Genomic DNA, 24,228 nt, shown 5'->3' with positions numbered 1-24,228 from the left:
TAATTATTATATTTTAAATAATATGATTTTTATTATTACATATTTTTTAAATATTACATATTTACATATTTTAAATTATATATTTTTTATCGTATTTAAATGAATCCTGAATGAATGAATTGTTTATAATTAATAACATTGTGTCCTATTTCATTCTTTAAATTCAAATATATATAAACGTATAGGTTAAGAATCATGTTTACATCTAAATTAATAAAGACTCCATGGGGTACGATTCAAAAAAGATACGTATCAAAAGGAACCACAATTATAAAAAAAGAACATGGAGAACATGAAATTTCGAAAATTCGAAACATTGGAATTTTGGCACATATTGATGCTGGTTCGTTTATGATATACTTGTCACTATTAACCTATACAAATTTTTATTTTTATGAATTCACTATTTTGATAATGATTTTCTAGGAAAAACTACTACCACAGAAAGAATGCTATATTATTCGGGGCTTATTAAACATATGGGAGAAGTTCATCATGGAAATACAGTAACAGATTATATGGATCAGGAACGTCAACGCGGTATAACAATAACCTCTGCAGCGGTGACATTTGAATGGAAAAATTATTGTATTAATTTAATTGATACCCCAGGACATATTGACTTCACAATGGAAGTGGAGCAAACTTTAAGAGTATTAGATGGAGCAGTAGTTATATTAGATGGAAGTGCAGGTGTCGAGGCTCAAACATTAACAGTATGTAGACAAGCTGATAAATATGATATACCAAGAATTATTTATATAAATAAAATGGATAGAATAGATGCTAATTTTGATACTAGTTTAAAATCTATTGAATCTAAATTGCACACAGAAGTTTTGCCTGTACAATTTCCAATTAAAGAAAAAGGAATTTTAGAAGGAATCGTAGATACTATTTCTTTAGAAAAAATTATATTTGATAAAAAAGATATGGGCAAGAAACTTTCTAGATTCAAATTAACTGAAGATAAGGATAAAGCTTTATGGGAAATGGCAAATGAAAAGCGTAGAGATTTAACTGATAAATTGTCCAATATGGATGACAAATTGGCTGATACAATTATAGAACAGGAATCTTTAGATGCAATAACACCACAAATGCTGGCTGATTCTTTATATAGGGCAACCATAAATAGAAAAGGTGTTCCTGTACTTTTAGGTAGTTCTTATAAAAATATAGGAGTACAACCTTTAATGGACAGTATATTATTATATTTACCATCACCCAATGCAAGTAAACATTCTAAGTATTATCATTGTTTTGATAATAAATTATGTGCCAGAGCATTTAAAGTCGTTCATGATAAACAAAAAGGACCGATCACATTTTTTAGAATTTATAATGGTAGCATAGAGAAAGGTACAAAATTATATAATGTTCGTACAGAAAAAAAAGAACAAGTAGGAAAATTGTATATCGCATACGCTGATGAATACGAAGAAATAAAAAAAATTTCACAGGGTAATATTGCAGCGATAACAGGATTAACAAGTACCTCAGCCGGTGATTTAATATCAGTAGGATCAACAGCGATAGAAGAAGCAGAAAAAAAACTGAAAGCGCAAAAAGATGTTAAACCAGAAGATGTGGATAAAATATTTGATTACAATTCAAAGACATTAGAACCAGTCTTTTTCTGTTCGATAGAAGCACCATCGTTATCTATGCAAACAGCTTTAGAAAAGGCTCTCCAAGAACTTGAAAGAGAAGATCCAAGTTTGAGAGTTACTCAAAATGAAGAGACTGGTCAGATTGTACTTGGAGGCATGGGTGAATTACATCTCGAAATTATTAAAGAAAGAATTAATACGGAATATAAAATCGATGCCGATTTAGGCCCCTTGCAAATTTCCTACAGAGAGACTATCAAGGAACCTATTCAAGATACTTTTTCGAGTGAATATAAAATAGGAGATATTAATACAAAAGTTACAATAACCATGTCATTAATACCAAATTATGAAGATAAAGAGACTTTCTTATTAGACAAATCGATGGATTATATTAATACTAAAATACCAAAGAATATAATGAAAGTTGTGAAAAATAGTGTTAAATCAGTTCTTTTAAACGGACCAAAATTATCTTATCCTATCTTAAATATGGGTATTAAACTGCATAATTTAGAATATGGACCAAATGCTACCTCGTCGATAATTAATGCTGCTGTTTCACAATGTATTAGACAGGTAATTTTTTTCCTTTGTTTTTCTTTACATATTTATAATAAAGAAATATTCAAAATTATAAGTAATGACTAAAAAAACGTTGATAAGGAAAAACTGTTTTTGATTTTGAACTACAAGAAACTTCAAGAAATGGTATTAAACAAAAGAAACAAAATTTTAATATTATTACAATTAATATTAAAAATAAATCAATTGATAATTTTTTAATTTAATCGATAGTCATATCGTTTAAATACTTTCGTCACGTTTAGATTGCTCGTCAATCTTCTTCATCTCAGAAATCTGTTTCTTTTCAGATTTCAATTCAGACAATAGAAGCAAAGATTTCGGTTTTCGTTCCAATATTCTTTTGCTTAAAATCTTTTTCGTTAAATCGTTGTTAATCAAAGATTTCTCTTGAGGAAAAAAGTATCTATGCTTCCAGTTTTCCTGTATCATATTACTCTCTTTACGTTTTTCCTCGTTGCATATATAAGTTTCCGTAAACGTTCGCAAAACACCAATTCTTTTTAATGCATCTTCTGAAATACGATTATAATTGAACGGTTTCTTCGAGTGTAGTATTGGAAAAGCATAAGGCTTCATTGCAGTATTGTCTTTCAGTTCTGAGACTTGTAAAAGTTTAGTGTCCTGCCTGTTGAAGAATTCGTTGATCAATATATCTGTCTTGATCTGTAAATTTCTTAAAAAGTCTTCATCGGTCAATTTTGATACGGTAGAAACAATTTTAGAACAATTTTGTCTAGTAGTTTCTCCAGCACTTAGATCTTCAATACTGAATTGTTTCGAGAATTTCAAATTGTTACTCTTCAATTTGCTCTTGATCTTTTTCGCATTAGTTTGCGTAGCTCTTTCTACAGTATGAATACCCCATTTTAGCATATAAGAATCAAGAAATTTGTGATATAACGTTGGACAAACTTCTTGATCGTCATAATGTTTGTCTATGAAATATATTCTACGCAAACGACAATTGCCGCAAATTTGAATTCTTTGCGCAGTAGCATATTCTTGCTTGAAAGCAGTTTGCGTTAAACTTGCTAAATTCAATTCTAATTTATTCCAACCGGTTTCTAGCTTCACCTTCACGCGACAAATTACAGCCTTAGAATTTTGTTTCTCCGATTCCAAATTCGTGAATTGAAAATTATGCAAACAATTTTGATTGTCCATTATCTAATTTGATATATAAACATTATTTATACAATTTAAAAATAAGAAATACATTTTTAAAATGATTATTATTATTTATAGAATATTACCTGCAATTGTATACGACATTGTAGATTCAAGTTCTTTATAACTACAACTAAAATTGGCAATTTGATATTGAGAAATTGAGAAGAATCAGAGGGACAAGTGATGGAAGTCCCATACCCATGTTGTTCGAAATCTTGTAACTCGATCACCTATCCATCATTTAATAGTAATTTAAAGTTCATTGATTAAAAGTAAACAATAGTTAATATAGTAGCAGTTATCAAAATTAACCTACATTTTCTAATAAATCCGAATCTAAGATTTTACGAATACGACCCGACTGTGACTGTTGCTTACTCCAATACTCTAAAGGTTTTTCGCTGATACTATATAACAAAGACACATATCCAGAAATCATGAAATTACGAAATTATTTCACAAAAGGCAAAAGCATTTGTGCAAATTTAATACTTTAAAATTTACATTTTTTTCTTCGTTTGTTTTCTTGTGACAGACTTCAAATACTTGATCTATATTCTTTTAATCTTTTCCCTATCAAGAACAATTGTTTTTGATTTGTCTTATTTATAGATATTTATACATATTATTTGTACATATATGGCTCGTTAATAATAGAAATAGTTATAACTTGTGTATGTATTTTAGTTAATGAAGAGTGCTGGCGTTGCTCTTTTAGAACCGATAATGCGATTGGAGATTGTAGTTCCTGAAGATTATTTAAGCGTTATCCTCAAAGACTTGGCAAAAAGGCGCGCAGAAGTAAAGTACATTGATGTCTTTAAACAAAACAAGGTAAAAATATTCCTTCTTCTCTTTTAAAATAATAATAGATCAATAATAGATCAAAAGTGATATAACTATGAATTATGAAAACAGATAGTCTACTGTCTTGCCCCATTAGCCGAATTATTAGGATATTCAACGACGGTGAGGATAATTTCGTCAGGACATGCAACGTTTACGTTGGAATTCGATCACTACGAATTAATGGATTCAGCCAGTGAAGCAGATGCGATTAAAAGAGTAACTGGTTTTTATTATCGTTAAATAAAAAAATAAAAATTAGAAAACTCTTTTCAAAATCATACGATATCATTCAAATCAAATATTCGTTGTATTTTAAGAATTTAATTGTACAAAGATAGATTTATGAAAATTATTTACAAATTAATCCATTTAATAATTAAAAATCATGAATGAATCAATTTTTTTCTCAATCTCTATCTCTCCGTAAAGAGATTTCCATGCGAAGTAATCGGTACGATACACAAAATTAAAAACACATTATTATTCTTGGACAAAATTACATACTCGATCGTTCCTTTATTCATTCGATCTAATCAAAATATATTGCAGCATTTATCAATGGTGCTTTACAATTCTTCTTTCTTATTTACGATCATCGATCGCGGCCGCCGATTACGTGGCTGAAATCGAGCAGCTTGTAAAAATGGTATCTTTACCTAAAAATTTATACATAGTATATTTATATATAATAGTAAAAAAAGAAAAGGAAAGAAAAAAAAAAAGGGAGAAAATGTAAGAAAAAGAAGGAAGTCTTATCGAAGAAATACCGGCCAGCCTCGCAAGCAGCAGCCGCGCATAAATATATTAATATTGCTTAAAGATCATGCAAAAATGTCATACATAGTAAAATATATGTATGTATATATATTATATGTATGGAGGGATTACATGTAATAGGGTGAGAGACTTGTAAACACGTCATTTGCACGTAAAAATCTTCCACTTCCGTTTGTACGCGTAATCGGAAGCGGTTTCGGCGCGATTCTCAGTTTCTTGGGAATGCGACGAAAACAGGACTGAATTCTCGATAAAAAAAATATATGTGTAATATATACATATATTTTCCCGTCGAGCCGCTGGTTTATTACCTTTGAATTGTGCTGTATGACGCATGATTGAAAATCAGGCACGATTCAAAGGTGTGGCCCTTATAAACGCGTTCTTAATCTACGAAATATGGTTCTTGAGCGCTAAAACCGAACGTCTTAAACTTCTAAGCTCGGCTTATTTTTTTCAACTGACAATACAGTAATTATTATAAAAAATTAATTTTTCGCCAACCATGGCGATATTTTTTATATATAAAAAAAAAAAAAAAAAAAAATGAAAGAGAAAACCGTGGAAATTTTAATACCCTCGGTTTTTTTTTTTATATAATTCTAATTCGTTTGCGTAAAAACGTTCGCACGAAATAATAAATAAATACAATTACGTACAATATATTATATATCACTTGCCTGTAAACACACTTGTGTGTCTACAATTATTCATTATTAAATGATGCAAAAAAATACTTCGCTTCTTTTTTCGAATGTCTATGCGATTCACGTTTCCTAAAGCGCATGTTATTAACAAGGAATATCCCATTTTTCTTCCTTTTTTTCTTTATTTTTGTCATTGGCAAAATCGAATTTATCAAAAAGTACTTTTCATAAAGATGCAAATGTTTTCGACAAGTTTATTTTACGATGCGTGAATCCATGATAGAAACACAAATACTGAATTTTTCGATATACGATTCTAGTAAAATATTCTCGTCATAAAAAATTACCAGAATCTCGCAACAAAGGTCAACTCGATTCATCTTTATACAATTGGATAATACATATACATATAATAAACATTGTCATTGTGTCGATTTTTATTATCTTATCGTTTTCTCACAATAAAAACGAGTCTTTTGCCTCGTATATACAAACAGGAAATTCATCTTTCAATACCATTGGAAAAATGCAATCAAAACGCGTGTCTTCTCATCAATCGATGAAATGGTACACACGATCTCTTTATCTTCTCAAATACAATGAACAAACAGTTGATGAAAATGACAAATTTGTAGAGTATAATTACAAATGTGAAAGTGTAACGTGGATGTCGAGTGATTGAGGACCGAGCGAGAGAGATCGAATATATTGGACTAGAGTATTGGTTGGTGAGTGAAGAGCGATTCCAAGAATATAATGTTATTTCGCGAGGATCGGGATCGAACGAGGGCAATCGACGAGAATCGAACGAAGATGATCCCGAATAAAATATATTTGATACGTAAGAACAATTTGATATGGAAAATTATGTGTTATACAAAGAGGGCAAGAACCGCCACGATGAACGAGGAACGAAGATGGGCTTGTTGAATTCTTTTCTCGAAATGTATTTTGCAGAGAGAGAGAAAGAGAGAGAGAGAGAAAGAAAATGAGTTTCGTTATACGATTATCTATTAAAACATTATTTGTCTTTGGAGAATATTAATTTAAAACGAGAAAAATGTATATCAAATTAGGAGAAGAAAAATGAGTTAAAGTTAAAGAAAAATGTGGCTATCGCCAAAACGCCCTCTTAATTCCTCATTATTATTATTCCTATTTTTTTAGGTATGGGAAGGCTCTAATCCTACAATACTCGGCTATCCTGTACTGATTCCCTGAATATTTAAAGCGTACTCTACTTCTTTGTCTTCGTGTTCGAACACACTCTCCTAGTTCAACAGAAATTCTTAATTTTTTCCAGGAGATGTGCATCCTTTCGCTTGGTTCTTTAAAAATACAATTTTTTTTTTTAATTTCGTCATCATCGTCGCTGCCTCGTGTAGTCGTAGATGCTTCCATACCTCCTGGATTATAATCCTCAAACATAAGAATCGAGGGGAGATAAGGCAAAAGTACCTTCTTCTTCCTCGTTGTTATTGCTCCTGTTTGTCAGGTATGGAGATCCCGATCCTACATCACGGGTAGTGATGCGCTTTGAAACGCTTTCGAATCGCTTCGAATTATATACACGTGGTGAAAACATTGAATTACTTCGAACATGATCCGATAGTTAAAGACTCTTGAAAGTCCTGATAAATCTTAAACTTTTGAATCTTTGAAGACTCAAAATATTACCAAGATTCAAGATTTAAGATTTATCGAGAGTTTCAAGGGTTTTAAGTATCGAATCATGCTCGAAGGATTCGAATTTTCACAGTATTGAAAAACTTCGAATCGGTTCGAAGTTAAGATTCGAACGCTCATCGGTAATCACGGGTTTCACATCCGGAGGAGACGCGGAACGAAGTCGGCAGACTGCTCTGTGAGCTTCCAGGATAAACTCGAGCTCGTCTTTGGCCTGTTGCAGCTGTTGTATCTCTTCTTGCAAACTCTGTTTCTTCTGTTCCAAACCCTCAGTCTCCTGTCAAATAAATTCATAAAGAAAAAGATAAGAAACTGTACATAATACTCATCCTTACGATTATCGTTTCTATTTGAAAAGACAATCATTAAAAAAAGAAAAAGAAAAGTTTGTAATTAAAATTTTTCTTCACCAACCCAAGCATATTAAATATACTGAAACTATTTTCTTTGATTAAAATTGAAATTGAAATTCAAAATAGATTCCATCGATTATTTACTTCTAACAGGGCATTGGTGTGATCCATTCTTCGCTTGCGGCATCTAGCTGCTGCCATTTTATTTCTTTCTCTGCGAATCTGTCGTCTCTCTTCCTCCTCGGGAGTCATCCCGATCGTCCTGGTGGGCCTCCTACCACCCATATTGCGCCTCGCTGGCTGCTGCGGCTGTTGCGACTGCTGTGGCTGCTGTGGTTGCGTCTGTTGACTGTCCACGAGGGTGGTATTGGTGGCCACAGGGGCGGCGACGGTGGTGGTAACAACGTGATGCGCCGCCGTGTTTTGCGTTTGTGCCGGCGTCGGTTGCGAAGGTTCCACCAACGGTGGGACGAACCCTGCTTCGCGACTGTGCGACGCTGACTCACTGGTCAGCTCCAGAAAAGTCTGTTCGATACTCCGGAGCGTCGTTGGCGTCAACGTCGGCGTCGTCCTGGTCGGCACTCCGCTGTGCAGACCGTCCAGGGAAACAAGCTGTAACGAATACGTATGCAATTAATTTATGCAATGATTTTTTTTCTTAATAACGATTTTAATTTAAAAAAAAAAAAAAAGTGTGGAACGTGCTTGATGGATAAAACAATATAGCTTAGTATCGATGAACATCCATATGTTTGATGCAAAATTCTTCGAAAAATTATTTTCTCTTTGTTCTATTCGATTATTATATGAGACAAATCTGTGTACCTTATTTAGAGACTTGATTAAATTGTGTTTTAAACCTTAGATAATGTTACAATTGTTTGAAGTATTCTTATTATTTCAGCACCTGCACTGCACTAAAAATAACACCTTGTTTGTCTAAACCGCAAAAAGCAAACTTACTAAGCGCTGTCCAAACATTAGCCTCCACGGTTATGCGAAATCAGCATAAAATCAACATAGAATTAACGAAATTGATATATTATTTTTCAGTAATGATAATGATAACACGCGCATTATACGAGCGACTAGCGCACAGCTCGATGACCGTGCAACACAGCACAAAACGCGAGTTTACCAGATGTGGAGAGATAACAAAACAGTTAGGAAACCGATGTTTTTCGACGGTGGCTGTGGAACGCGATTGCCTTTCAAACGAATTGCGCATTAGATCACCACTCAGTTTATTACCCGATCAGATATATATATAAAACAAAAAAAAAAAAAAAAAATTCATCGGATTATCGACAAGGTGCTGTTAGGCAATGAAACCAATTCCAATAAACGCTTTCATTTCAAGGAAAAAGAGGGCGTTACGCAAGTAGTCAGAAAAAGAATTAAGAAAAGGAGAGATCACTAACAGAGAGATACGCGATATTTCCATCAACGTTATCATTTCGCCTTTTTGCTTCGATATCACTTCGTACCGCTAATCCACCAAGATCTTCCCGATAAAAATATCCGTGATCCAATAACTCGATAAGCTATCGGTACAAACTAGATCGTTCAAGGGTTGTCAACGTTTCAAGCTATATATTGTGTTTATCGGTTATCATCATCGCTAAAATTACGACGAATTATCGCGACATTCCTAATATGTAATTATCCAACGATCGACCTCCCTTCTCAATCCCCGATCTTGAATTCTGTTTACACGTTCCAATCTTGGTTACCTTGCATCCGAAAATAGTAATGGCGGGCCTTTCAAAAATTACACCATTTAACGACCTTACGTGACACTCAATCATAATTTTAATACGACTCTCATAACATACGGTATTAACAATAAGAGATGTTAATCTTTCGACATTAAGTATGAACAGGTGCACAGAATACGTTAGCATGGATGTATATGTAGCATATCGCTTCGAGGGTATGACATCGAACACGCCACCTGTCGTCTCTATTCTTCCCTATACGTAATGAAATCAAAACCAATGATTTAGATATCGAAAAACCGATTCGACGACGTGTTTCGTGGCACGAACAATTGTCCGTGAAAAACAATCGTCGGGCAACCCAATGGATTTCATCGACGTTATAAAAGTGTATATGTCTCCAACTACGGACGATATTAATGACTTGGCTCGAATCGCAGCTCACGTAGCGACAACCTCGCGTTCGCCATTATCGCATTGACCAATCGGCAGACGGGGACACGCGCGCGATGTATTATACCCGACGCACACGTTTCCCAGAAAGCACAAAAGGACGCAGGAAGGAGAAGAATCGCGTCCTTCACTCTCATAAGGAGACGAGACAACGACACCAAAGAACCGAGGCCTATCATCTTTAAAATTACAAGCTATACTGATCGTTAACGAAGGCCGATTTGCGATAGATAGCATACGTAAAAACAATTCTTAGAGTTCAAGCATCATCACACAAGAATTGCACACCGATCAGAAAAATCGCGATAAATCGTCAATGATCTTTCCATTCCATCTTGTAATTAACTTAACATTACACTTCATCATATTTGATCTTTTGTTTCTTTTTTATTAAGATATAAAGTCTGCTGAACTTTAAAAATAAATTATAAAAATTGAATTCTAGAATCATTATTTAAATGATATAATTAATTTGTTTGGATTAATCTGATTTTATTAGAAATATAAATCAGTAATCTCATAATTCTCTAGTTTTTAAAATATATTCTATACCGTTGAATATTATATATATAGCAATTATCAGTTTATTAACATCTGATAAAATGCGAATATGCTTTGTGAATCAAATTTTAATGTCTCAGTAAAATAATCAATTCCTTCGTATCTAAGAGAAAATTTATTATGCATATATTTATAATAAAATTACGGTTTATAATCGAGAACCATGTTTTTATACGTATCATCGCTAAAATTACTTAGCATACCAAAAAGTAACAAGTTTAACAGAAGAGTAATCACCCACCCACAAGATTCACCCACCTATCCGCTCGCAGTTCACGCGAAAACTTAAGGAATGTCCGGAACGATAAACATAGACGTTACTAAATCGTTTTCGCGCGTCACGAATTTCAGTTTTGAGGTACGGTAAAATTCCATGTTTTGAGATATAGATAATAATAGAACAAAATTTCAATTCAATTTGAAATTAAATGAATGAATTAATTGAATCCATTTATCTAAAAATTATCACAAAAAATCATAAATAATGAGAAGAATCGATAACCTTATTAAAATCTTTTATACTGTATTTTTCATTTCAATGTATGAAAGCACATTTTTTTTATAAATATCAAAAAAATTTTCGAATGTAAATTGAATATTCCTTCATATTTTTATGCACAAAAACTTATACTAGACGAGGTTAATTTATCGCCTCGACCTTCGTACAAGTTCGTACTTTGCCGTAAGCTAGAATTGATGCGCATGCGCATAAATCAGACAATATATGTATATGCACTTGGAAGATGTCACGTACTCGGTATGTTTTCTCGATTTGGCACGATCCGAAATTTATAGCTTCGACCGCTATGAAAAAAAGCGATTCCATTATAAATGGTAGTTATAATAAATTTTATAAATTTAGAAACGCATCGGTATTTATCAGCATGAAGAGTTATCGGGTTTTATTTACTTCCTATAACTGAGCTTATATCAGATCAAAAACGATTGACAAAGGTGTGGTTCTCTCCGTCATATCATAATAACCCTTTAAAGAAAAAGAAGGAAATCAGAGAGAAAAGAAAAAGAAGGTATATTCGATTTCGTTTATCTATAAAACATAAAAAAACGATATCTATCTATTTGCACTGAAAGATTATCGAATTTATAATCTTGACTCAGGTTATGTTTATCTACGAAAATACATTTTATTAATTTCTATCACTAAATCATCAAAAACAATTTTTTTTAATTTAATCTAATCTTATGCGTTAATGAATTAATTTTATTGTGTAATTCATTAAAAAAAAATATATGTGTAACGCAAACAAATGTTCTTATTATCAATCAGTTCAAATTTAAATAGATATAGGTATAGGTAACAGAACAAAAATGTTAAACAAAGCGTAACTTAAATTTCAAAGGTTAACATTCCGTGGTTAAAGATTAATAAAAGGAAATGCTCGCGCTATCAATTTTTTAACAATCACGAGATTGCGATTATTACCACGGCACATTCGTTAACCGACGGGCCGTTCACCTTACCAGTGCATCGTCAGTTTGAATATGTCAGACGATATGTGGCGCTGGTGGATGAACTCTGTATCATTTTGTCAGACGTGTCTGTGCAGGTTCTGACAAGTCAACGACTGCCCGAAGATCGCGTCATGGTCAGAACGCTCATTCTATTCAAGTTTCATTCTACTTAAATCTTGTACTATGACAAGAATAAACTTAATTTTTACAAATATCAAACGCTTTTCCATTCGTTAAATTTAGATTAGAAATATTAGATTAACATTATTAGTTAACACGGAATTATAGAGTTCTAAGAATCGTATCTTTTTTGTAGATAGTTAATCTGGAATATATTGTCTTGCATTAACATGTTGCAATGGCAAGATGCATATATGCATGATTTCTAGAAATAGCTGTATAATCTACTCTCAATTCTAGTATCTATCGCATCATGCATCGTTAATCTAATGCCTGAGGTATGTAGAAACATTTGTCCATGCGATGCGTGTTTTTTCCGTAATGCAACAAATAGAATAATAAATCAAAAAATTTTAATTTTTCTATTAGTGAATAAACGTTTATAACAAATGCCTATGTATTTGTTGTATAAATTATTATCATGCACGTACATAAATTTATCACAAAACATCAATCTCGAAAGAAAATACATTTAATAATCCTATTATATTTCTTTACACAATATTCGTACGATTTATAATCTTCTATAGATTATTCATTTTATCTTTGATTAATAATTTATTACGTTATTTGATAATAATAAAATACATGATTTATAATAAATTTAAATAGAATTAGTACAAATATAATATCAATACAATAAATTTTCTAATCCAAGACAAAATTATTGCACATATATTTCCAAGAATATCGTCTTAATTATCGTCAAGATTGCGATTTTAAAAATTAATCGAGCAATAAGTCACGAAAACGAACTATAGGAAAAATAATACAGATAACCACTAATGGACATTATCATCAAATGTTAATTATCAACACTCTCCTCCTAATAAAATGTAGAGAAATATTTTACGCAGATGCATGTTATTCTTTTTTTCGATGTTACTATTGGTATGCATTGTCTTCCGTTTTGCGATGCAGTTATTCTCTCTCCTTTTTCCCGTTGTGCGCGACACTAAAGACAAGGAAGAGAGAAAGAGAGAGAGAGAGTCCGCACACGGATGCGCGCGCGCGCGCGCGCGAATACACGTATTCAAGCAACACATACGGTCGCTCCTTCTATAAATAGATGCGTTTGCTGTTTTAATCTGCCCTGGGCCCGCGTTACGAGCAGACAAAGGGCGATATCGGCAACCAGAAAATCGTTGCGAAATGTAGCGCAGTGAGATACTGTCGTAACATTTTCTCGAATAGGAAAAAAATCCTATATAAGAAATAAAAGAAACATACGAATCAGGGGACCACCGCAACTTTGCGCATGCGCACGTAATGTAACACTACGAAAGATATAGATTCCTGGTAAGGATAAACGCGAGAGTATAAATATAGTTATTATCAGACTCTTATATCTAGAATAAAAACGTAATATTCTGTAATATTCAGTAATATTCACGATTAACAAACCTATCATTTGTCGCAAATATATTATCAGTTATTAACTACATTATATTATAAAATAACGATAAAATATGCAATGCAATATACTATAAATCATAAAAATAAAAATCTATAGAAAGTCGTAAATTTTGCAAACGTTTGCGTTTAAGATCATTTCTATATATTTCATGAGAGGGCATTGAACATCCGGAAATGAATTTCAGGGTTATGAGTACGATACTTGTTGAAGTTTTATACGAGGCACGATTATCGCGCTGCGAGCATCGAGGTTACTTTTTCCTACGGGTTGTTTTTGTCGAAGGAACGCGGTATAGTTTCAGCGGTCTTTACGGGTACGTAAAAATATTCATACCGCGGTTTCACGCGCAACCTGGTCGTTCGTTTACGATCTGTTTGTTTCACCGAAGCCAGTGGAACGTCCAATGGTTATTGCACAATGTTGCACAATTCTTGCTCATCCGCATCACAATAATGGTCCCACATACGTTAACGTAGCTCGATAATCACGGTATTCGCACATCGAAAAGACTTTCTCCTTCAAGTTCATCTGTCGCGCGACCGAGACCGCCATATTTGTTTCTTTCTCATGTATCTCCTTTTTCTTTAGTCTTCTAACTCGTCGAGAACGTCAAGATCGCACGTGTATTGGAAGGAACGCGCAATAAATGTGGATACGTTGTTTCTGCCAATTTGCGATTCCTTCCAAACTCGACTCGACTTAATTCGCTGTATTCGACTTGAACCGTGCACACAGCGTGAATGAAACACTATTTCGAAGGCTTGCCAAATGGTGTGTTTATTTTAGACGATCGCTTTCGAAGCCCCTCGAGGTCCTTTAAAATTGTTTTCTTCGAACAGAAAGTTACTTTGTGAGACGGTACAATGTAATTGAACGTGATCTTTAAACTACCTCATAATGATAGGTAGATAGATTATCCTCGAGTATATCTGTTAAAGACATATTAGTAAAATCTTCTAAATATTCTTTTATTATATTTAATTATATTATATCAGAACTTTTACATATTACCATAATAATCCATCGTAAATTAATTCTAGGACACTATTTTTCCTAATTTTTATAATTAACAAAAATTTTATTTGTTATAAATAATATTTTTAATTATTGATTATTAATCAAATAATAGATTGAATAAAAATATGTAATAAATTTGTAACGAATTTTATAAATGTTGTGTTATACTAGGATTATACAAATTTTTTCTTATCAATCTTGTTTTTTCTTCCTCATGTTAAATATTATTCGTTTTCGTTTTTATCTTATCACGACAATTTTATAAACAATAGGACAGTTTGTATATTTTTTAAATCTATCGTAGTATATAATTCAATCAGATATTTTCACTGTTTCAAAGTTTTTTCAAGGTTCCTATTTATAAGGATACGTTGCCTAAGTCCAATGCCTAAGTTTAATGCCTGGATTTATTTGTTGGTGCAGGGAAATAGGAAATATAGCTCAAGTTAGATACCAATATCTTTCAAAATAAATCTCACAGCTGTTTCAACAACTTCTGTCTAATGACACTGCCATTTTAGTTTAGTTGTAAACAAAAAAACAGAATACATACTTAAGTGTGATGGATAGATTATACGTACGATAGATATACATAATAGGTTATAGTTAGAATGACAGTAACCACTATAATTTTCGTACATTATAAAATTATTTTTTTTTTTTTTGACAATAAAAAAGAAAAATTGAGGAGAATAATTTCATGCCATGCAGCATGGAAAATAAAAAACATAAATAAAAAATCTCAATAAAAAACAGAATCTGCAATGTGTAAGGTTACCTGCTGATAAAGCAGTTCCTGCGCGAGGATATTAGCAATGTCGACTGGATCCATGGCGGTGGCTGCCATAGCTCGAGGTATCGGTTATTTCGTTCAATTATTCGTTTCGTCGTCGAAAGAAATTATTAAATAAATAAAAAAAAGATGTAAGAAAAATGATAAAGGAAAGAAAAATTTTATAGTGAACTGAGGAAATGGGATTGAAGGGAAAAAGACGAGTGATCTGGTTTTTATGGGGTTATGAAGGATTTAGGGGGAGTTGATATAAGAAAAAAAGTAATTTCAGTCGATCGTTCGTTCGTGAGAGATCGTTCGGACGTCGGTGTACGCCTCCCCTCCCCTCTTTCTATCTCTTTTTCTCCCTCTGCTTTTTTTACACTCTCGATTCTCCTCCCTCGTATTACACCGCTCTTTTTCTCACTTTTCGAAAGAGTTCGTCACCACTGCGTCCTCCACCGACGCCTCTCTTACACTGAGTCTCTCGATGCCGCTTTGCTCTTCGTGGCCATACGCGACGAGGAAACCTAATCTAAAAATAACCATCGAATTTCGAGTATGTGCGCTTGACAGAAAGAGACGACGAGAAAGAGCGAGAAAAAGGTGGGAGAGATTTCCGCGCCCTTGTTTAATTTGCAATGTGCTACACTGTTGAACATTTTCATTATTTTTTACGCGTATCTTGATAATATTTTTTCAAGAATTCATGATTGCATTACATAATTAATTAGCATAATTAATTCGTAAAAAAAAAAAAAAAAAAAAAATCCAAGATGATCATCCACAATAGTTAGGTAGTGATCTAATAAAAGATTCCGATATGAATACTCATCATCATGAATTTCAAATATTTTCCCCCTCAAATATTATATTTACGTTGGAAGCGTTTTATGCTTCGTGAAAGCGTTCGAAGGTAAACCTTCGGTAGTTAATGCAAGTGTGTAGCCAATGTTTATGACCGAACAGATAAGAAAGGGGTGCCTTTACGACTTTCTCCATTGTTCCCCGCTCGCCAACAGTGACATTCTTTTGAAATCGCGTAATGGTCCGAAGTTTCCTTCCACTTTGGCCGATTTATCTGCAATCGTCGCAACAAACAAAATTTATACTAATGCGTCGAAATCTAACTGCAAAAATACCGAAATATCGGTTCACTCTATCTTTGAAATCATTAACAATATAAGACATTTGCATATTTAGAATAAAAAAAAAATCAATTTTCAAATTGATCCTATTTTATAAATGAGATTGATTAAGTTTTGTAATATAAATAATGTAAAAAATTTGAACAAACAATTATAATATCTTACGATGTTAATTTTTGCAAATGCAAAACAAAGTTGAAAGCAATTGCAGCATCAATATAATCAAATACAAACTAATGCTTGAGGACAAAGTTCGTTTGCAAACAGTGGTTTTTCCCAACATCTGCGAAATTCCCAATTGCGTGTCTGCCTGGAGGATCTTAATTAACCCGAGTTCTAAGTTTAAACACCTGTGGAGCATCGTTTGTCGTCGACGCCGGTTTCCCCGCGATTCGTCGTCTTGGAAACGAGCCAAGAGGTCTCTTCGTGGAACTCTCGACCGAACTGAGGAAGTATTTTGATCCTGGAAACCCCATGACAGATTCAAATCGAGCGTTCCATCGAAATAATGATTTCGTCGATAACCGGTCGCGTAATTTAGATCTAAAATTTTCCAAAAATAAATTGTTTTTTTTTTATTGGAAGAATAAACGCAACAGTGATACACATGTTTTGTCGTTTATCATTCGAAATGTTTCCAGGATGTGGCTTCCTTATTGTATCGCGTATCATTAAAAATGCGTTCACACAGTTTTCTTTTTTTTTTTATTGGAAATATACTTGCGCACATGATCACGTGATACGAGAACGTGAGTATGTCAGAACGCGCGTCTTTTCTATCACGTTTTTACTGTGACATTCTTTTTTATGACGTTGGTTGAAAGGGTGATTAGCGGTTACTGTTATGCGCTAAACAGGCCGATTAATTATTTAAAAGGAGTATTTTGACGTAACTTTTCCCACAACACAAAAAAAGAGAGAGATAGAGGAAAGATGGATGACGATAATTAGAATATGCCATGAGGAAAACCTGTTCCCTTTTGCGTCATTCAGAAATAAACGTATATCCCAGCCAAGCACGAAGTTATACTCGTGAACACGAGATGGACATTCAAAACCAGCTTATCTCCGCGACTTGATATGAAAACATGTGTGGCAGCCAGATTACAATAAACAATCTGCGGTGTTTTACCAGGCAGTGGTGCTTGTGGAATTTTTAAACATCAAACACCATGTACCAGGCAGCACTATCCTTATTGTGTTACCCATAAATAAAAGTTATCATGTAACGAAAACATATTCTTCCTTAGTTGTTTTTCCAACGATAGCGTATCAAAAATATCAGATTAGGATGATACTTATTTTTATTTTATTTTATTTTAGAGTACGATATTTTTGAACAATTAAATAAGAGATAATTTTTATTATAATGGATGATATACACGCTTGCAGAAATAAATATTTCCACGAAATTTGTGCAGGCCTTCACTCTAACCTATTATCCATATTAATCTAACTGTGCCAACCCTCTCCGGATATCTCGATGCCTTCCCTTCCACCCACGCGCCAATTTCGAATTCCAGGAACTGTCGGCATATTTCCCGACTACGATAAGAACATAGGGGGCGTCCAATTAACAAGAAAGTAGTATATTCAAACAAACATACGTCATGACTCGTTCCATGTTTGCAAGAACGATAAATTTGCATCGTTTCCTAGAGATGCAACCGCATTCAATTTCAAAACAACTTTACGCATCGGATCAAATCAAAAACAAAGAGGAAACGATTTGACTTTGCATAAGAAAATCGAGGATTTATTGAATCTGAAATTCATTTACGTCGACCATTACCGACTGATGATATCGATTTCGAAGTGGATAATTTCGATTTACGTAATAAAATAAAGATTGACTGTAAAACAAGGTACAAGGTAAAACCATATCGCGTGTCTGATCGATCCCTGGAATTCTTTTTAAATTCTAATCTGCTCCCCTCCCTTCCCCATGATCAGATGTTGCGAACATTTTCCATTGGCTAATTACGACGACGATCCTCGACCGAAGCGCTCTCGCACGTGGCGTTTCAAAACAAAATGAACACGATACACAAACGGTCGGGACAGAGCGGGCGGAGCAACGATTTTTCCACGAAAACCTTTTTGCGGAGGGCATTGAAATGTCAGGCCAAGATCATCGGAGCGCTCAACTCAGCTCCGTGGGCGATTCAAGGACATGCTCTCGGCCAAACAAATTGCGGCGACGGATCGAATGATCGAACAATGTGGTTATTTTCCGTTGATAATTATATGTTTCGGCGGAAGAACGATTTCTTCAACATTACGTTGAATAACTAACGCAATCTAACGATTTCAAATTACCATTTTTTTTTTTTTTTTCTAATCTCCTTGTTTCCCCTCATTATTCCACGGCAAACGAGCAATAGGTAGAAACAATACAAAGCAACGCAAGCGGAATAATATACCGTGATAATTCATAGAGCAAAATGTTCGTGGATGCAATTATCTAGGAAAATAATCATGTGCGTAAATAATGTTTTCCGATGATTGAGAATGTGTTCCAATTTCTAATCTTGTTTTAATCCAGTCAACGCTGGACCAACGATTGTAGTTTTCGCGTAATTTAACATCATTGCCGTGTTTTCTCCGTGTATACATGGGTATGCTTTTTTTTTTTTTTTCATTCTGCGTAGCTGTTCAACGACGGTTGCTATTACATGGTAAATAATAACGCAATTACGTCGTTACTACGCGGACCAAGAGGCGTTATCGTGATATGAAACGAAAAAAAAAAAAAAAAATGTCATACTGCTGCATGATATGGGCCTTGAATAAGAAAGGAAATAATTTTTATTTTTTCAGCCACTCAAAAATATTAAACAGAATCGTATTTCGTATTAATTATAAATATTATTTTCAATTTATGAAATTTTATATTTTAAATATTACCATTTAAAATTAAAAATTCAAATAAAAAATTTTTTAAATTTCATTTTTTCATTTTCTAATTTAATCACATAAAAAGATATAATAAATTATTAAATTGTTAATTAAAATTCTCTAACCAGAGATCAAAAGGATTAATTTCGCATAGAGGAAATTTATTATTCTCGATATTCGAGTCGAATTACAATCTCCTTCTTTCCTTCAATTTTCCTCAGAAATGTAAAATAGTGGAATAATTTCATAATCACTTATTCCACTCGCTTTGTTGTTTTTCACTTGTGGACTCGATACGAAAACAATAGTAATACTATGCAGAAATTACTTCAAGATTGAAAGCAAAATTATCGTCTATGCACGAATATTAAATTTTATTCCTACCAATTAACTAATAATCTCCACTTTAATTAAATGATATAATAATTTTCACATTCACGAATCAATATTCAAATTTAGCCATAAGAATCGCCAACATTGATTCACAATTGCATCATATTTGATTAATCTGAATTTCGCAATTATAAGAATTATATTTGAAACCATAAATTATATTTTGAATCATGTTTCTAATTTCTAATTCACGTTTCTAGTTCTTTTTTCTAATAAAAGTTTCCACGATAAAAAAAAAAAAAGAGAGAGAAAAGGAAAGAACGATTTTGCGCAATGGAAAAATAACTAGGAGTTTCAATTTAACTGCAGCCAATAAAAAACTAATAAAGAAAATGCACTCGTTTATTACGAGAAATATTCGTAATTTCCTTTTGACATCCGCTACATAGGAATTAGGAACATTAGAGGAAGTGAACGCTCGAAAGCATGATCCGGCGCAAACATCGATGCACCGTCAGCTTTGAACAAAGAACAAAGAATGTAAACACGATAACACGCGCCGATTGACTGTGCGCATGACTTTCCCCGTTTGTTACACTTTTTTTTTAACGTAGTGTGCTATACGTTACATAATGCGCAAGTTGATTTTCTAGGCGATAGACCCTCACTAGTTTCTATCGAAAAAAACAATAAAATATGGAACGAGTTCTTTTATCATTTGTATTTCATTTCTCTTTGTTTCACTTAAAACATAAATATTTGCAATTGTTTAAAAATATTATGGTAAATTAATCTACGTTGTTATAATTTTATAAAGTAATCTAATATGACAGTATAAAACGATGAAAATAAAAGCGCGTAAGATTGTTAAAACGACGTTTATGCATTATTCGATAATTACGAAAGGGAAACACGTACGGTATTTCCGGGAACATTATCGACTTGGGACGTCAAGGTTTTTAAGCCTTAACTAGCCGATTCGTGAAAGCTCACTTATACGTGGGAAGAGGCACGTGCACGAAGTTGACTCTGACGAGTCTAAAGTGCATCGAGTGAAAGAAAACAAAAAGCACAGACATCAGCTATCAGCTATCAGCTATCAGCTAAAGAACAAGATAACGATGCTATTAGGAAAGAAAATATCTAGCTACCGTTGTTTGTTCTATATTCGCGAATAGAACGAATTCATTATGTTTATGATTTTTTTCCTAGTGTTATTTAATTTTGAATATTTATGGCAGAAGTCATAATCGTTTCGTATGTATATTTCATTAATAATAATATAATGCTAGTTGCAACATATGCATAAAAGTTGAATAATAAAAAAAAAAAAAAAATTGAATAATTGATATACGTTAGCAATAATTTTAAAACAATAAACTCACCTCAAACTGACTTTGACTTCTTGACTTTATGCGTGTTCACGAAAACTATATTAACTATATATTAACTATAACAACACAATCGATTAACTGAACAATTTTTTATAGATAATTTCTTTGATATTTCCGTGAAATCAATATGATTAGATTCAAGTTCGAGGAATCGCAGAGAGATTGAGGAAAAAACCAGCGATTATCTAAATCGTAGAAAAAAAAAAAAAAAAAGAACGAGAAAAAGAGAGACGGAAAAAATCACGTGAGACGACCGCGCACAACGGCAGTCGTAGTGACACTGACAGTGCTTCTGTCATCGTGCTATCACCACATGGTCGCTAGCTCGGACTCGGCCTCGCCGCTTCGGCTATCTTCGGCCGTACTCGATTCCTTTCTCGAGAGGATACAGTATACGCGAGAGAGACGAAGAAGAATCCTCGTGGACAAAAACATAGAAAAAGAGAGCAAAGAGAAGGAAAAAGGATGCATTAGTTTGGGATAAGAGATGACTTCATTCCGGCCACCGAAACGCGATTAAACCACCTTTTTTAACCAAGAAGGAATTGAAGAAATCTTTCAACTTTGCTAACCCAGCAAGTTCGTAAGTTTTTTTATAGGAATTTCGAGGAAACTTAACAGCTCAAAAATACTTGGAATTTTCGAGTACCTTCTAATAATATAATTTCGACGCGACAGATAATGTTCGATTATTGGAATTGTATAATAGAGATTTTTCTTAAGATGGATATATATATTATATATTTTATATATTTATCACGATCTGAATAAGAGAACAAATATGTATTAATGAATGTATTCGATTATTTTTTCAAAAAAAATAAAATATTATTTATCGTATTAATAAAAATTATCAATATACATTTTTATCACAAGCAAAAGACTTTAAACTATTACAAATAGCAAAAAAGAGAATAACAGTATCTTTTTTTTCTTGTCACACGTTCTTTTCTCATCATGCTAAAAAAAGATTAGATTAATCAACATTAATAGAGTCTGCGAACGATTCGCGATATTTGTATAAATGCATTCAAATACATATATATGCCTATGTATTACTAGTATTTGCAGGCATCTGATTACTAAATAGGCGCCAACTGCAAATGAGTCACAGGGATTCGATAGCACAGAATCATCGTACCAGGAAATTCGAAGTCGAGCACGTGTCGTTGCGTCATCCATGAGACCCTCTTCCGGTTTGAAACACGACTTCATTCTTCCACGAATACAGAATTATGGCGACAAATTTTGTCGATTGTTGGAAATGTTATCTTTCGATATTATCTTTGGACAGTTCGAAAGTCCTGTTCGAGAGTTTTGTTCGAAAGTCGCATAACGTGTGAAGTGTTCCAGGAAATTTAACCGAAAGAGGTTAAGTATGATTTTTTTTATTACGCGGAATTAAATATAATGATTACTTTTTAGTTGAGTATATTAGAATTCTTATTAACTTTTACGTACTTCGAATTTCAAACGATAATTTTGAAATAACAATTTTCATTTTTGATGACCAAGAAAATTTGCTAATTTTTCGTGAATTATAGACATAAAAAAATATTAAACGTTAACCGCCATAAAGCTACTACGTCTTTCAGATCTCATTTAAGCCCGTCTCGACGTAATCAGTCTCTCTTCAAACCAGCATCTAGGGCTCTTAATTGAAGTCTGGCCTTTCCTGAGCCTCGATTAACGATTACCATTGAGAACAGTGCTTCGTTGTTGGTCGCACGCCGCCTTTCCTACAAGTAACGCATACGTTCTACCTCTATTGCTTAAACAAACACGTTTAAACAGTGCTTTGAAACAATTTTGCACGTGAAAAGCAGTCGAAAAAAATCTAGAGTCACATTTCTCACGCAACAACCGCGTGTCACTTATTTCGATTATATCGAAAAGGAATTTATTTCGAGGTAGAAAAGGTATTTGAACGAGTTACGAAAGAACTTAATCCGATAAAACAATAATAGAATATTATTAATTATCAGGAAAGAATTTTTAAGCAAAGAGAATAGAACGGATGTTATTAATGATTTTAAGAAGTTCAAAAAGATTAACAGTGAGATATCTGCGTCGACGAAAGATATTGGAGTGGGGGAAATTGAATTCTGGCAATTGGAACTCGGCATTCGTGTAACTAAGATCGTCGCATTTATCGCGATATTATTTAAATATAAATATTTTATTATATATCGTCATTTGTATTCAATACGAATTACTAATATCTTATACGAATATTAATGACGATCAAAATGATTATCTTGATAAATTTAAAATGGAAACAATCGAAGTTTCTAGAACACGAAAGAATCACTCAGTGTTTTTTCCACGTATAAGCGACGCCATACGTCACGTTTATAACACGACTCAAAAATACTTGGACTGGTCTGTCAGTAGTCGATAAAACGACATAGATAAGAACAAAGTGCTCTGACTAACCATTTTTAGCACCGAACTCGAAACAAAGCCGAAGGACTGGGGAATCAAGAGGCAGTGGTGGTCCCTCGAATGGTTCATGTACAGAGGTGAACGACACGAAGGAGAACGGGCTTCCCCAGGGTAATTTTAGAAATTCCTTGCACGTCATGGCCCTGTCCTCCTTTGTGCTCGCATTCATGTGGAATTGTAGTAGTCCTGCCGTGGATTGCTTCTTTCAAGGTACTCGTTGTAGGTCAGTGTTATTATCGATTGGTAATAAAATTGCCATAGATTCTTCTTAGCTATATCCTATATATTCTAGCTATATCCGGGGTATTTTGTTCTTTACAGATTTTACGAAGTAAACGATGAGAGAAGATTGGAAAATTGACACTGATGAAGAAATTTGAATTCTTTAAAGATTTATTTTTAAGAAAATGTATGATATTATCAATGAAGTTATTTTATCGAATAAATATTTTTATAAATACGATATATTTATAAATACCAATAAGAATGAATTAAAATGTGAAAAATAAGTAAATTTGAAGCCCATTTTCAACAAATGTTAATTTCGTCTGTATCTGGCGTATCGTATAATTAAGTTTTCCCGATTCAGAATCACTACTCTTGCGAAACGAATCTAGCCTCGAGGGTGTTTAATCACCTACTTTTTGCCTAAGATGACCGATTAACTCAGATTTATCGATATCTAATTGCTACTTTTGATGCAATTCAAACTATTCATAACGAAATCCTTATAAAT

The 24,228-nt window shown here is 33.2% G+C and overlaps 3 protein-coding genes and 1 long non-coding RNA gene across 9 annotated transcripts in view; 2 read left to right on the top strand and 2 right to left on the bottom strand.

The window, feature by feature from the left end:
• The first annotated feature begins 97 nt into the window (after positions 1-97).
• LOC122715163 (ribosome-releasing factor 2, mitochondrial) lies at positions 98-7,049 on the top strand. Its single transcript, XM_043937110.1, has 4 exons — positions 98-343; positions 427-2,192; positions 4,059-4,205; positions 4,290-7,049. Exons 1-4 carry the CDS (start codon positions 196-198, stop codon positions 4,458-4,460), a joined length of 2,232 nt encoding a protein of 743 aa, XP_043793045.1. The 5' UTR covers positions 98-195; the 3' UTR covers positions 4,461-7,049.
• LOC122715164 lies at positions 2,205-4,199 on the bottom strand. Its single transcript, XM_043937111.1, has 3 exons — positions 3,688-4,199; positions 3,455-3,601; positions 2,205-3,368 (listed from the first exon to the last, which is right to left on the bottom strand). The coding sequence occupies exons 1-3, from the start codon at positions 3,808-3,810 to the stop codon at positions 2,421-2,423; spliced, it is 1,218 nt and encodes a 405-aa protein (XP_043793046.1). The 5' UTR covers positions 3,811-4,199; the 3' UTR covers positions 2,205-2,420.
• LOC122715167 (transcription factor kayak) overlaps positions 6,060-24,228 on the bottom strand; it is a 30,827-nt gene continuing 12,658 nt past the window's right edge. For 2 of the 4 annotated variants that reach the window (XM_043937115.1, XM_043937114.1), the window contains exons 2-3: positions 7,828-8,295; positions 6,060-7,607 (exon numbers count right to left, since the gene is read on the bottom strand). In XM_043937115.1, the coding sequence (XP_043793050.1) occupies positions 7,398-7,607; positions 7,828-8,295 (678 nt within the window). In that variant the 3' untranslated portion in view covers positions 6,060-7,397. Of the gene's footprint in view, positions 7,608-7,827; positions 8,296-8,646; positions 8,913-15,280; positions 15,738-24,228 lie in introns of those variants that run through there. The other 2 variants (XM_043937118.1, XM_043937119.1) reach the window with 2 other exon arrangements.
• On the top strand, positions 21,045-23,943 carry LOC122715172. 3 transcript variants are annotated; one of them, XR_006346796.1, is made up of 4 exons: positions 21,045-21,630; positions 22,110-22,418; positions 22,643-23,715; positions 23,814-23,943. It is a non-coding gene; the product is annotated as an uncharacterized LOC122715172 (long non-coding RNA). The 3 variants fall into 3 exon arrangements; XR_006346797.1 differs by having other exon boundaries at positions 22,110-22,966; positions 23,033-23,715; XR_006346795.1 differs by having other exon boundaries at positions 22,110-23,715.

This window comes from Apis laboriosa, unplaced genomic scaffold (genome assembly GCF_014066325.1).
Source record: "Apis laboriosa isolate Shangri-la unplaced genomic scaffold, ASM1406632v1 scaffold34_cov151, whole genome shotgun sequence".
Lineage (NCBI taxonomy): Eukaryota > Metazoa > Arthropoda > Insecta > Hymenoptera > Apidae > Apis > Apis laboriosa.
This window is presented reverse-complemented; position numbering and strand designations above follow the sequence as displayed.